Source organism: Onychostruthus taczanowskii, unplaced genomic scaffold (assembly GCF_017590055.1).
Source record: "Onychostruthus taczanowskii isolate IOZ18803 unplaced genomic scaffold, ASM1759005v1 scaffold6, whole genome shotgun sequence".
Taxonomy (NCBI): domain Eukaryota; kingdom Metazoa; phylum Chordata; class Aves; order Passeriformes; family Passeridae; genus Onychostruthus; species Onychostruthus taczanowskii.
Window position 1 is genome coordinate 11,808,922 of NW_024503679.1, and position 14,665 is coordinate 11,823,586.

Below are 14,665 nucleotides of genomic sequence, written 5' to 3' on the forward strand. Positions count from 1 at the left end.
AGAAATTTCAAAGGGAAAAGAAGATAAATCAATCCAAGTTTATGTCCAAGTAATGCAACATGTCTTTAGGGTAGCACACACCAAAACATATGCATATTTGTGTTGCTGATTTGCACAAACCCATTCCCATAGGATGAACATCATAATTGAAAATGAGAGCACAAATGGGCACTTAAATGCCTAAACCACAGCTTGAGTAATTGTGCATGCACACACATATCTGTTTTTCAAGCACAACTGCATCCTTTCAGTCCTGGCAATCTGGATCAAAATGGTTTCTATTAACATTATATATGCATTTACATGCATAGAATACTGTATCATTTGGACCTCAGAGTTTTTGGCAAACCTCAAAGCTAACTCCTTATTTAGGTTTCCATGAGGTTTAAGCAAGAATTAGCAATGACAGAGTCATTCCTGCACCATAACTAGTTTATGGAGAATTAGATATGTACTCTTTGGGGACCAATCCATCTGGGACTGCATGTAAAATAATGGTTTCAGAGCTGCCACGTGTGTTTCTCAGAGATTAATAAAATACTCAGGGAAAAACACAAAACAGAGGGGGTTGAGTGCACCTAAGTGATTTCTTTTCTGTGCTTTGCAACATCTGCTGCAGAGCTAGAAATTGGTTGCCACAATTTCTACCCAATGTCCTGAAAGCAGAAACCCACGACATTCACAAAGCAACGGGTCCATCTGCTATGAAAGAAAAAAGTCCAAAAGAGGGACAGTAAGCAATGCCTGAAAGCAAAGCAGGAGCTTTGTTATGGCACTTTGAGACGAAAGATATAACAAATTAACTTCTGTCATTAGTCCACACTTTCAGAACAGACACTCATCACTTAAAACACAGAGAGAGCTATGAACACTGTCAAAGTCAGTTCATTAGAGAATGATCCACTCCAAGTGGACTCCAAAATTGTGTGGGATCTGCTGCTTCAGCTGCATCCCTACGATCTATGGGGCCTGATGGGATTCATCTGAAGATCTTCAAAGAGCTACTGATATTGGAAAAGGTTTTTCAATTATTTTTGAGCAGTCTTCGGAATCCAGAGAGATTCCAGATGACTGGAAGCTGGCAACATTGTCCCAGTTTTCAAGAAGGAGGACCCAGAAACTACAGGTCTGTCAGTGTCACAGGTTTGGGTCAGATATTAGGAAAAAGCTCTTCCCCCAAAAAAAGAAAGGAAAAAAAAAAAGGAAAAAGGGAAAAAAAAAAAAAAAAAAAGGAAAAAGGGAAAAAAAAAAAAAAAAAAAGGAAAAAGGGAAAAAAAAAAAAAAAAAAAGGAAAAAGGGAAAAAAAAAAAAAAAAAAAGGAAAAAGGGAAAAAAAAAAAAAAAAAAAGGAAAAAGTGAAGAAAGAAAAGAAGAAGAAAAAGAAGTCGTCCCCAAAAAGTGCCTGGGGACCAGAATAGGCTCCTCAGGGAAGTGGTCACAGCACCAGCCTGACAGAGTTCAAGAAGCATTTGGACAATATTCTCTGGCACATGCTGTGACTCTTGAAGTGTCCTGTGCAGGGCCAGGACACTTCATCACTTAATGATCCTTATGACTCCCTTCCTACTTGGCATATTCTGTTATTCTGTGATAAATAACATCCCTGAGCTGGGCTTTTGTTCTGATAAGAAATTGTCTAATGAAAAGATAGACTTGATTTGAAGTATTTCTACTGTTTACAGCAACAGAACCTTTTTCTTAATATTCTCCTCTTTATTTACATTCCCAGCTGTATTACTGTTATGAGCCTGAAAGCTCACAGCCATTGATATGGACACTATTTGATTTTTGAACAGGAAACATACTGGATGGGATTACATCCCATTCAAAGCTGTCTAAAGACAGACAGAGAAGTAGCACAGTTCAAGGGTGCCCTCACCTGCATGTCAGGGAAAGCAACAGAAATTATTGCGACTTCAAACACTTAGCTGTTCTCCACCTGAAATCCAGCATGTGCACAAGACCAGAGAACAAAAGTTATTCAAAAGCAAATTCTCTTTTGTGTAACATGCATGTTCTGGAAGGGAAAACAACCCACTCTCCCACTGTCTTTGGATTGCCACATTCAGCCTCTGCATGGGTTTACAGTAGGACACTTGACAGGTAAATCTGCAGACTTTGGTTTGGCTATTCCATGCAGATGGATCAGCCCACAAAGTGTCAGTTGCCTTTCCAGAGATCTCAGTCTAACCCCTTAGATGTTATTTTTGTCATCTAAAAATATCCATGAGAAATGAAGCTTACTCTTAATCTCCTACAGCTCCTTCTACTTCGTGTTCAGACCTGGTGTCACCTCTCTGCTCTCACAGGTGTAATCCAGCCCTGCTTTGGCTAACATTATACCCATCTAAGCATAGAACTCACTGCTACTCAAACGAGGTGCTAGAGATTTCAATTATATAGACCAAGATCTATTAGAAAATTGGATGGAAGTTCACCAACTTTTTTTCACATCACTGGAGCAACATCTTCAAGCCATGATGGTGCACTGTAGAAGTGACTGATTAGTGCAATAAACTACGTGGCTACATAAAGCCTCTTTCCTTGGTTCTTCTCATTTCTGAATGGTATTAAAATAGTTTATGAGTGTTCAGCTGCTTTGCACTTTACACCCTCTTATGTGCCATAACTGTTAGAGGGAAGACAGAAGACTCATCACTTTTTTAATCTTTCCCTTTTGTTTTTATGCTAATGACCTTTTGTTATCTAACAAACAATGAATACAGGAAACATTCCTCAAGAAGTAAATTTTCATTAATGTCATTCCTCTTACTGCTGGCAGAAGACACCACAGACCAGAGCTCGAACTGAGAACCTAACTTCTGCTTCAGGCAGTGCTCCATGGGAGCCAGGGTCCCTGGGAGGACTGGTACTTCCCTCCTTCAAAAGCTGAGCTTATGAGCATTTTAGGAGAAAAATGGGGCAACATGTGAAACAGAGAAGGAAACTTCTACTAGAGATGCTGTCATGGGATGCACCTGGAAAGAATTCTTGCACTCACACCTTATTACTCCCTGGGAACGTTAAAAAAACCTCTCAATAAAACAAAAAAACAGCATTACATTAATATATTGACTTGATTATGGATTGCTATGTGTGTATAGCTGGCAATAAATCCTTTTTCTTATTGGCATTCCATGAAATATACATATATGCATGCAGACTAGAATATAGCAGCTCTTCTCCAGCTGGTAGGAGTCCTTAAGTCTTTGCTATTTGTGGCAGACAAACAAAAGCAATCAAAAAGGTGAATTAGGACCTAGACTACATTGTTCACTTCTCCTCTGTGTTCTGCTTCTCCAGACACTGAAGGATCCTATGAGTTATAGTGCAATATGTAACAATTTTACATAAGGACACATCCACTGGTGAAATTCAATAAGCCAGTTCTAAAACACTATGGAAAAGTTTCTCACTTCTGCACAGCTCTGAATGTGGCATAATTTCCAAAGAATTTAACATCATAAACCACCCCTCTTTCCATGCAGAAAAACACCAGCACAGTTACCTGAGAGTCCCTACCAAGGTTATGACCTCATGGAGGTAGTGCTCATACACTAACTTCAGAGTCATGCAATGTGCACAGACCCAAGGTGCACCTTCACTGGAGCCTTTTCCCTGCCAGTGTCACCCCCTGCTTCTCTATTTCCTCCCCTCAGCTCAAACCTGAGCTATACAACTCTAAGAGCCCTTCAATTTTTCTACCCCTTAAAAACTCGGAGCTCCTTTGCAGCATTAAAATTGTGCTGCACCTTTTTTTCCCAGCAGTGCTGCCCATTAAGGTGCAGAAAAGGTATTCATTTCTCACCCTCTCATTGCAGTATTGACTCAATTTTCTGGGTTTTATTTTCTTGATGCTTCTGTGGGACATTCAGCTGGGTTTATGAAATTAGGATGGCAATTTGCTGAAACCACTGGAGCAAATTTTGCCCGTGTAATTACCCAATTGCATGTGCAATCACACAAACCATGTGCACAGGTAAACAATTCAACGTCAGCTGGACCTCTGTAGGTACATTTTTGCACAGCAATTTTGAAAACATAAGCTCTCAAATGAAGCTTATTTTTGTAGATAAGGCTCTTCATCACTTTTCTACAAACATCATTTCCACTTGCCAGTCTGTTTCCCCAACCCTAGGTCACTTTACATCCCCTCTCCTATCACAGTACTTCACCAGCTTTTAATGCTATATTTGAATAACAGATTCCAAAGAGAGGGAAGGGGAAAAGTGAGAGAGAAATACATAAATAAATAAATAAAAATGTTAAAGAACAGTATTAGCCAAAACACAAAGTTAATGCAGCATAGAATTTTTAAAAAGCAAACTCATGGAAAATAATTTTGTAACTTTTACACTTGCAAAACTAAGCTCCTGATTTTTTTTTTGTTCATAAGCTTTCAAAAATTTCAGTGCATATTTCACAAAAAAATTATGTGTTTTAATACTTAAAAGGGCCAAATAGCAACATAAAATGAGAAATGTCACTTGGAACTCCAGGGATGTCCAGTTTTCATGGCGAAAGAAATATTGCCTGATTTATTACACAGGGTAATATATGAAGGTATATTACAAGAGACAATAACCTTCATTCCCATGCAATTTCAGCTTTCCAGGTAGTGTGGATATTGCAGTAAAGTACTGGACATTCTTCATTGCATCTATAAAAGTGAAGTTTTTACAATTTCATTTTGTGGACTTCTATTTTCCCATCCTATGAATAACAACTCCATCTCTGCATCTGTAGCTTCCAACAGGCTTTAACTCAGGTAAACAGACTTGATCTTGAGATGGGTGGCCAAAAAAGCCCCTTTACCTGTGATATTAGTCCAACTCCAAAATATTCAGCTTGGATATCAGTATTTGATGTCTACCACAGTCACCCACAATGTACCATGCAAGTTCAGCAACAATTACATCTCACTGTAAATTTGCTTATGCAGCCAGCTGGGCCAGGGTTTGCATATATGAAAATCCCAAGAAGGTATAAAGAGACTCCTGATTTTAATACATTTCCCCAATTCCTGCCTTGATGATACTGAGGTATGCTTTACAAACTCTCATCAAGTGGCTTTGGCAGTCATTGCAGCAAGATAATTTCCCTGGGCCAGGATGTAAGCCTGAGGAAGAGCTGCAACTACAAAGCTCAGAGCTCCATGAAGTGCTTCATGCAGCCAGGGCTGAGATGCTGGGTCAGGCTGCATGGGAGCCAAGAGCACAGCATCCTTTTCATTCCTCCCAGCCCCACTGCACAGCCTGTGGCACTAATGCACCAGGCCCTAACAAGGCACCAGCTGCTCCTTGCCTGTCTCTCTACAGAGCCCAGCACAGGCACAATTGTGATGGGAATAATATCCCACAAATGGGACTCAAATAAGCATAATAACAAACAAAAGGGATAATGACACACAATCAAGCTAACAAGAATTATGATATAATTCAATCATCTCATTAACTTTACTAAAAGCTAGCTTTGTACACCAGTCTCCTGGCTCCTGAAAATGTCTTCAAAGGAGTGCACACATCTGATTACAAACTCACATCATCAGTCAGGAAAGCAGACACAAATGCAGAACAAAGGGATTCCTTTCTGAGCCTGTGGAACAACCTGTTCATATCTAATATTCATGCTAACTTGAAAATGCAAGGTAGAACCCATCCAAAATGAAATAGTTCCCAAGGCTAGAAGCTGAAGTGTTCAGTAGTCCAAGGCAGTAACATCTGAGCCCACACCCAGTGATTTTTGTAGTAAAATTTCCAGGCGACCTTGCATGACCAGCATAAATTGTACAGGGAAGAGCACAGGGACACACACACAACTCATTGGGCACCTTCACTGTGTAAGAGCTTACAAAGCACGTGCTTTGGCAATTGGCAGCTGGGAGACTGATGAAACATGGAACAATGCCTTGGATCCTTCCAGTTTTTAATATGGCCATTAACTAATTAGATTTCACGACCATTTAGAAGACAGATGATATTGCCATCTCCATTCTATTAGCAAGAACAATATGGTACTTCCATGAGAAACCTGCCAACAGGAGAATGAGGCCCCAGAATTTAAACAAACCCTAGATCCTGTCCACATCACACCTTGTAGTCAAAAGGCAGCAGTTGTGATGCTCAGTTATTAGGCTGGACACTGAGACAAGCAGTTATGAGCAACAAATTATGTTCACTCTCTGGGTCAAACTCCTGAAAGCACATGGGATATGCTGAAGATAAAAGGAATTGTAGCAAAGCACCCAAAATTTCAGCTGTAGACCTTCTGAGAAGCAAAAGCACCAAGCAATAAAGCCAACTGCTGATACAAGGCTGGTGCTGAGTCCCACAAACAATGATATCAACACAGGCTCCTGTTTTAGAGGCTCAGGCACACTATAAATTAGGTGAGGGTGTTAAAACAACAGCTGGCTGCTAATTAGTCACAGCCCCCCTCAGCAGGGTATCAGCAAAGTGGCAGAGAACATCTCAAGTAAATTAAATTTTAAAAAATCCTACTGCAATCACTCCCCTGACAGACCCTTCCTTCATCTCCCCTCTCAGCTTTTTATTTATTGTAATTACTTTAGTAATAAGATTTGTTTCCTTGTTATTATATATATTACCATGCAGGGCAACAACAACAACAACAACAAAAAATAATAGCTGGGAAGAGTTATGGAGCTTATTTATCTCCTTGGCTGTTATTGGGCCGTTGGGTGGAGAGAGCAATGAGGAGATGGGGGCCTGGGAAAAGCAGTAAATAGAAAAGAAAGCATATTCCTTGGGAGCAGAGACATATGGGGGCATATTTACGAAGGAGGAAACACTGACAATGAGTGAATAGAGCTAATAACTCAGGGGGCCCAGCAGCCCTGGCTGATAAAGGAAGGAATAAACAATCCTGCACTGGAAGGGCTGTCAGAAGGGAGAGTCCTGGGGTGCAGCTGTCTGCAGGGGGATGTTTATCACAGAAGGAGAGCCAAGGATGGGCTGTCACATCAGCACAGCACAAAGGGCCTTGGATGAAACTGGGGCACCTCCCACAGCAGAGAGGAAACTCAGACAAGTGTGTGGTGCAGGGCCAGACACCATTTCTGGTTGTTCCACCAAGGAACAATTCACAGAAATGAGAGCTAAGAAATACTGCAGCTCATATTTTATCTCATGCTGTGCAGGCACTAGCCACATTTGGTACCCTAAGCTCTCAAATCCATCACTGCCCTCTCAGTGAAAGGCAACAGAAGCAACACCTGAGGCACCAAAGCAGCAAAGAGCTGTAAAAATTTCTGCTGTACTTGAGGAAAATTAGTCCACACTTCATGTGCACCTCCCAGAGCCACCGAGTATCCCAGTACAGATGTTCCCAGAACTTGCATCTTTGTCATCTCTGAGCAGTCAGAGATGTATCCCAATACAGATGTTCCCAGAACTTGCATCTCTGTCATCTCATGAGACCAATGCACATGCTCTTGCCACCTCCCAATGTGCATCTCAGAGCACAGCCAGTGTATGTGAGGGTTGAGTCTTTCACAATTTACAAAATGCTCTTTTTTCCCAAGTATGCCTTCCACATATGCCTACCCAACTACTTTTGGCAAGGTGGTAACAATTTAGGTGTAGAACTTCTGAAGAAAACACAGGGATGGGCTCAGAGAACATCTGTCAAAGAGCAGCACATGACTCCTGTAGCACCTCTCTCCCAGAGAGAAATTCCATTAATTCAAAACTACTCCTTCCCCAGCCTTCTCACATCTCTGCTCTGTCCTTAGAGAAACAAACACATCATAGATTAACCAGTCTGGAGAGAGCATTTGGAGTGTGTTTGCAGAGTGCATGGCACTAATTTAGAACTAAACTTCTCCTTCAACCCTCTGACCACAGAGAAGCAATAAAGAGAAGGAGGGATGCCTGCAGCTGTACAGCTTTGTGTGACATCACCTCAAGATTTAGTCCTTAAGGATGCAGTTCTGCATCATAAACTGACTCCTTAGACCAGCCATTAGCTTTTTTCCCTATCCCTGATCCTTTCTACCTCTTATTGCCCAGAGAACACAATGTGTCCATTCAGGAGAGTAAGCATTAATACAGGAGAAAAAAAGGTCATTTATACAAATAGTGTCTTATGTGCTTCTCCTCCTCCTAAGGTCATCCTTCCAAACAGAAGGCACCAGGTTCCAAAGGTTAAGTGGGAGCACACTCCTTTTTTCCTTTGTACTTTTTGAGACTGTGCAGAGGAAAACTGTTCTAGGAGGGATTTTAGGGGGCATTTCTCTCTCTTTATGTCAGTAATAGTCAAACAACTGAAGCTTTTCTCTGATAGGCTTGAGGAGGTAATGAACAAAGCCCCTGTGTAAACAAGGAACAGAGAGAGTAAATTAAAGGGGAGGGAGCATCAAGGGAGAGACAGAAAACCCAGCACCTCACCTGCCTTTCCTTGGAGATGCAAAGCTTACTCAGCCTGTGCTGGGGGAGGGCAGGTGCAGGAGAGAATAGGATGTTTTTAAAACAGATGAAGAATAGTCCATGGCTATATTCCAAAAGAACAACCAGGAATTCCTCTACCTAGCTGCTACTATGGTTACCCCACGCCTTTGAAGAAATCATGTGGCTTCCAATAAATTTCCTTCATCTAAAAGAGACCCACCAACTCCCATCTCCACTCATTGGTTCATTATTTTGCAAAATTCATCAAGTTCTTTTCAATGAAAAGCCTCCTTGATTCAACAGGAGGGAAGAATGAGAAAAGGGAAGCAGATGAAAATAAAAAGGAATCATTTAAATCAGGTAAAGGAAGAGGAAGAAGATGCCAACTCTTACACATTCCCACAAGCTTTTACACATTCACACACACTCTTACATGCTACCAGTATGCCTGAGCCATAGAACAAAAATATTTTTTTTTTACTATAGGAGGAGCCACAGCTACCAAAAAACATACATATAAAGAAACAAGAAAAATATGGGAGGAGAGAGAATCCATGGGAGGATTCATAAGAGAGATATATTTAATTTAAAGCATAAAGGAATTGTTTATTCCCCTCTGCACGCCTCATGATCAATAAAGGAGACGCGGCCAAGTCCCTGTTCTCCTGGTCCTATCCATTTAAGATTAGTAAACTCTTCTTCATCACCAAATTTAACTACAGTTCAGTTTCATCTGCAGCACTGAGCACAAAACACACCTCCTGTGTGACACATACCCTTCATTCAGGTGTCACCAAGAGCCACAGTCTCCCTCCTAAAGGTCCCTTCTCTGCTGCACTGGTTCCTGACAGCTGGAGGAAAAGGTCAGCCATTCCCTCCAGTCCTGCATCTGATGGAAAATTTAACTAAGTGTAGTGAGAGGAAAAATATAAGGGGGAAAAGCCACAATTGTTTTTCCTGTTTCTTCTGTCTGAGAGGATCAAGAAAGCATTTGGTGCCAGCAGAGGCTTCAAGTACCCTGGGGCAGTACCCAGCTATTCTGAACAGTGCTCCCAGACTTCTGACAGACCCAGGCTCTTGGGAGCACAGCAGCCCAAAATCTGTGACTTCACAGACTAGAGCCTTTCAGAAAAGCCCAAGGTGCTCCCTGGTGAGCCACTCACCCCAAACTCAAGTGAGTTTGAAACCCAGCTCAATTCAGTTGTTGCTCAGGATTTGCTTTTTTGTTCCCATAACCCTCAATAATCACAGCCTAACCCCAAAGCAGGCGTGGGACTGTAGCTTAATAAATGTTCTTCCTCTACACTTTGCTGTGTTCCAGTGCTTATTTAAGCCCATCTTTCAGCTTTGACATTTGTTGTGTGCTCCTCTGCAATAAGCCAAGGGACACAGTTGTTGCAAACTCTACAAGACCCCATTAATAGGTCAAGACAGCAGCCACTGGTGGGATGTGGTCATGATGTCCTGCCCTTGCATTGGGCAGGACCAACAGTTATTAACTCACTGCCACTCCACAAACACCCAAAGTGAACAAATCCCACTGTCTGCAGGGAGGAGGAGATTTGTTTTCCAGCAAAGAACAAGCCTACCTTAGCTTAGTGCCCTCTTCAAGGTTTCACACAACAATATTTATTTCAGCTCTAAATATTAGGAGCAGAGTTGTACCTTTTCCAGTCATGTACAGGGAGAGGGAAGTTAGTGTGTGTGGATAGGGAGTGTATAAGGTAAAGAATGCAAAAAGGAATCAATATTTTTCCAAGATCAGATTCAGTATCTCTTAGGAAGCATGTGGGAAGGAAGATTGAAAAGAAGGTGGGAGAAGGAGGAAGGTTCACTATACAGAAATATTTCTGTAAAATTTTAAGAAATCCTTATTCATCCTCCCCTGCCAGGTAATACAAAGCATTAATTACAGCCAGTTTTTCCCCAAGCATATCTGCTTTGCAGCTGTATTCTGCCCTGCTGCTTTAGCAGAATGGATAAACCTCCATTTGCCAGTAAAGACCCTGTTTCTCTAGCACCACTAACATTCCTTCCAGGGAACTGAGAGATCTTCTGGACACAGACAGTGCAGAACCACATGCACCTGACAAGTGCAGGACAGCACACCAGGCCATGTCTCAGATTCACATTTTCCCTATAGGACTGATAACAGGATGAATAAAAACACAGGGCAAAGGGAATTCTGCCAGAACAAACACTGAGGATGGGAACTGCTGGGAGCACAGACAAACCCCAGGATAAGCACGCATCACAACTCACTTGCCATTGATGACTCCATCAGGATTAAGCATGGGCACAATCTTGAAGATGAAACATTTCCTCAGGAGCTCAGCAATGGGATCGCTGCTCACCAGGAACTCCAGGGTGCCCTTCATCACCCAGCTGGCATTGCTCTCCCCAGGGTGAACACGGGCTGTGAGGAACACGTAAGGACGGCTGCCTGCAAAGCAAAAACACCCCCAGACTAAACAGGGCTTTTCTTTGAACAAGGTCTTTGCAAGTGGATTTTATTCCTTTTGAATTTAGATAGCAATCTAAAATGCATTCTAAGGAAAATACATCCCTAGATATTCCAGATATTTTCTCAAGATGCTGTTTATAAACTGATCACAGATTTGGTCCTCAGAACCAGCACCGAGCTAATTTCCCTTTTTAGTCTGTGATAACTTCTAGGTATTTACATCTATCACTAGAAAGCATTCTGCAGGTGCAGGTTACTGCCTTCAAACAGCTTTACCGTACTTTCTAGCAACTATTGAAAGTTTGATCCCATCAAATTTCATTAAGGTTTAAAAGGCAGCAAGTTATTTAATTGTCTAAGGTCCTGCTCCACTTTCAGTATTTCACCATTGACAATTCAGAACTTTCTAAATATCTAAGCAGATTTTCCCACTCGTAAGGGGCTCCAAGGACATGCAAGCTGCCTGATCTCTGGAAATAATTTGTGCTGTAAGGTCAAAATCATAATTAATTGAACTAAACTGATATAATTAAAGAAAATGCACTAATATGTTCACCAGAGCTATGGGGGTTGAGTACACAAAACTAACCATTATTGCATAACAATACAACAAAAGCTAGAAATAACAATGCACATGTTAGCTAAGGCAAGCTGTTGCTTTTGGTGGAAAGACTTCTTCAGTTTCATATAATATAGATGGCTCACTCAAATTAGAAAGGCTGATTATCAGAAGTTGCAACCAGAAGAGTTCATCTGTTTTCAGCACTGCTTCCATGCATGGAACATAAGCTGTGGCAATTTGAGTAGGGCAGGGGATTTGGGGGGGTTGCCTTTTAAAAAAAACCCCAAGAATACATCAAATTTTTACTGAACAGTTCATTGATAATCTCTACTGAACCTATTTCAAAACAGACTTGCAACTTAACAGCAAAAGTTTCCTTGTTATCAGATATGTTATTTGCTGTTCCTGTGAAAAAGCCACTAAACACATTTGGTCTGGGTACAAGCCTCCAAAAACTCTCAGCATACATATGCTTAGAAAAGACCAAGTTTGACAGCAGATTCTTTGAAGATCCCATCTGTGCTGAGCACACTTCAGGGATGGGCCAAGGAAACAGGAGAAGGCAGAAGGAGACACCTGCCAGGCACAGAAAATAAAAGGAAAGGAGAAAGCAATTATCTGTGTTAAAATGATCCTTTTGTGGGCATTCACTATCACAAGTCAAGCTGACAGATTTATTCAGTGGAAAGCTTTATCTCTCAGGGCATCACAGCCATGCCAGGGCAGGTTTGTCCTGCTCCATCAGGACACATCAGAGCTCAGGCTCTGTTCCCTTCATGAACTGAAGGGCCCCAGCTGGCAGGACTGGGAGAGGCAACAGGACGGAATGCAAAACCAAAGGCATCAGCTGAGTGCCCTTGTAAACAAATGCTGAATTAGCACCTTACACGCTTTTGTCTTTATCTCCCAAAGGCATCCATCAGTTTCCAAATGTGTTACAAATCATTAATCCATCATAGTAAAACAGGGAGGTGGAACACCATCCCCAAAAATACAGATGGTAATAAAGGATGTTTAGCTGCTTGTCTGACCAAGAAAAGGCTGTATCAGAGCTGGGAATACAGGTGAAAATTCTCATTTCACATTCAAACAAGGAATAAGCATTAATTTCTCTCCTTACCTGTATATTCTGCATAGTTCTGCCCAGTATATACTGTACAGCACAATTTAGTTACATCATATAGGGACACACTCGGATTTAGGAATAATCCCACATCCACACTTCCTTATTAAACAGTTGGTGGGCACTAGAAGAGTGAACAGCCCTCCCAGCTCAAAGAGCTCATACAGAGCAATCATGTTCTGGTCCAGTAAAGCAACTGGGACTCTGTTCCTCAACACCACATATTAGGCTTTTGTCATTCTTACACCTCACCATACTGGGGGGTTGGTACATTTTCATCAACATGCACTTAGGTACTTAAGGATTGCCAAAGACTCCTTTAGCTCCTGCAGAACCAGCCATTCTGATTTTTCCCCCCAAATTAGAAGACACTAGTTCTATTCTTCTCCAGATAATCGTGCATTACCATCTACCTTAGTAATGCCTTATAATAGCAACAAACAAAAGCCAGATTTCACAAAGACATCAGCTGCATTTTGCCATTTCCAAACATTTTCTCCTTTCTCCCATCACCGTGATTTAGTGCTGTTTTGCAGGCTCATTGCTGAGCCAAACTTATGGGGCTGTGCAGTTATAGCTGGGAATGAGGCTCCTGAGGACTTCTAATGGACAACAGCTGTAAATAGCACAGAGCAAAATAAAATGTGCTCTCTTTTGCAATTGATGAATACAGCTTTAACAACTCTTACCCCTTCTGGATATTGATACAGAGAGCAGCATCTTAATTGAGAGGTTCATTCCTCAGTCAGAATAAGAAAAATAAAATAAACCTCCAAGCAACTGCTTTCTCATGTCAGAAACCCAGGACAATTTGCCATAATTCTGCTAATTGCAATAGCATGGGGCTGGCAGAGATCTGACTTCTGCTGTTTCTCTCAAGGCTCATCAAAGACAAGCTTGTCTTACTCAGACTCAGTGTTGGAAAAGCTCCTGGAGTCTCCAGATCTTAAACCCTAGGAAACATGAGGGAAGGGAAAGAGACCAGAGATCACCTACACTGTTCTCCTGTGGATGACAACGGGAGGGCTCCATTGCTTGCAGGTCCAGCCAAGGAAATCTCTCTATTCCAGTGAAAGTTTCCTTTGAAAGATCCCCTCCTGCCAAGCACATCCTCAGCTCTGACATCCCACCCACAGGAGAGTCGTAAGGGAGGTTTGTATAAGCAAGGAAACCACAGAGCTTGTTAACTGTCTGTTCCCTTCACAGGGGCCATCACAGCCAAATCCCACCTCCAAATGCTGCTCCCCCAGAGCGCTCCCAGCACGAAAACTAATGAAGCAGCAAATAGAGCAAAGAGCTGATGACATGGCCATAAAACTTGCTACTCTTGAAACACCTGGAAAACAGCAGGAGCGGCCCAAACCTATGGTTTACAGCATATCCAGTTACTTTGGAATTACTGTGCTAACTGCTATTAACAGAGCTCTGAAAGGAGTAGACAGAGCACTGGCCAGCCATGCTCCACACTCAACTGGCAACCCCAGTGGAGATCTCTGCACTCAGTTCAGCCAATTCCCTTCATTCCTGACTTCCAGCACCCCCATAACAGCTCAGTACCACCCAGTACAACTTACTGGTGCCCAGCTGCCCTTCTCTCTCTGCTCTTTCAGAGCTCCATGGTACAATTTCCCATGCCGTGCTAAACCTGTGTTAAGGACCCACAACCTCAGGTTCTCTCATATACCTCTTCCCAGGACCAGAACTGAGCTTAAGTCTTGAGACTCCTCAGGCCAACACTTAGGCAGCTCCATTCCAGGTTCTGAGGAAGCTGCCTGAAAGCTCAGGTTAGCCATTTATCTCTGCAAAGCCCACATGACACATAACCTTCTCTGGGAATGTAAATAACAAAAAGGGAAAATAGAGGAGCCTTTTCCTGCTACATAAAGCCTTATCCAACAGATCATGTCTCCTTACACTGTGTTACATTTCAACATGCCCAGAATATAACATGGCATCAACAATACCCAAGGTGGGAGATTAAAGAACCACTGATTCCTCTTGCAAAACTTCGAGCAAAGAACCTTTGAATGATAATTTTACTAATGCACCACCTAATTCCCATCTCTCCTTCTCTTCACTCATTTTTGATTGTGTATATATGAAAGAAAA

The 14,665-nt window shown here is 41.9% G+C and overlaps 1 protein-coding gene across 1 annotated transcript in view; it reads right to left on the minus strand.

The window, feature by feature from the left end:
- AGBL1 (AGBL carboxypeptidase 1) overlaps positions 1-14,665 on the minus strand; it is a 267,851-nt gene that overhangs the window by 154,223 nt on the left and 98,963 nt on the right. The window contains exon 18 of the mRNA XM_041418903.1: positions 10,670-10,850. Coding sequence (XP_041274837.1) covers positions 10,670-10,850 — 181 coding nt within the window. The remainder of the gene's footprint in view (positions 1-10,669; positions 10,851-14,665) is intronic.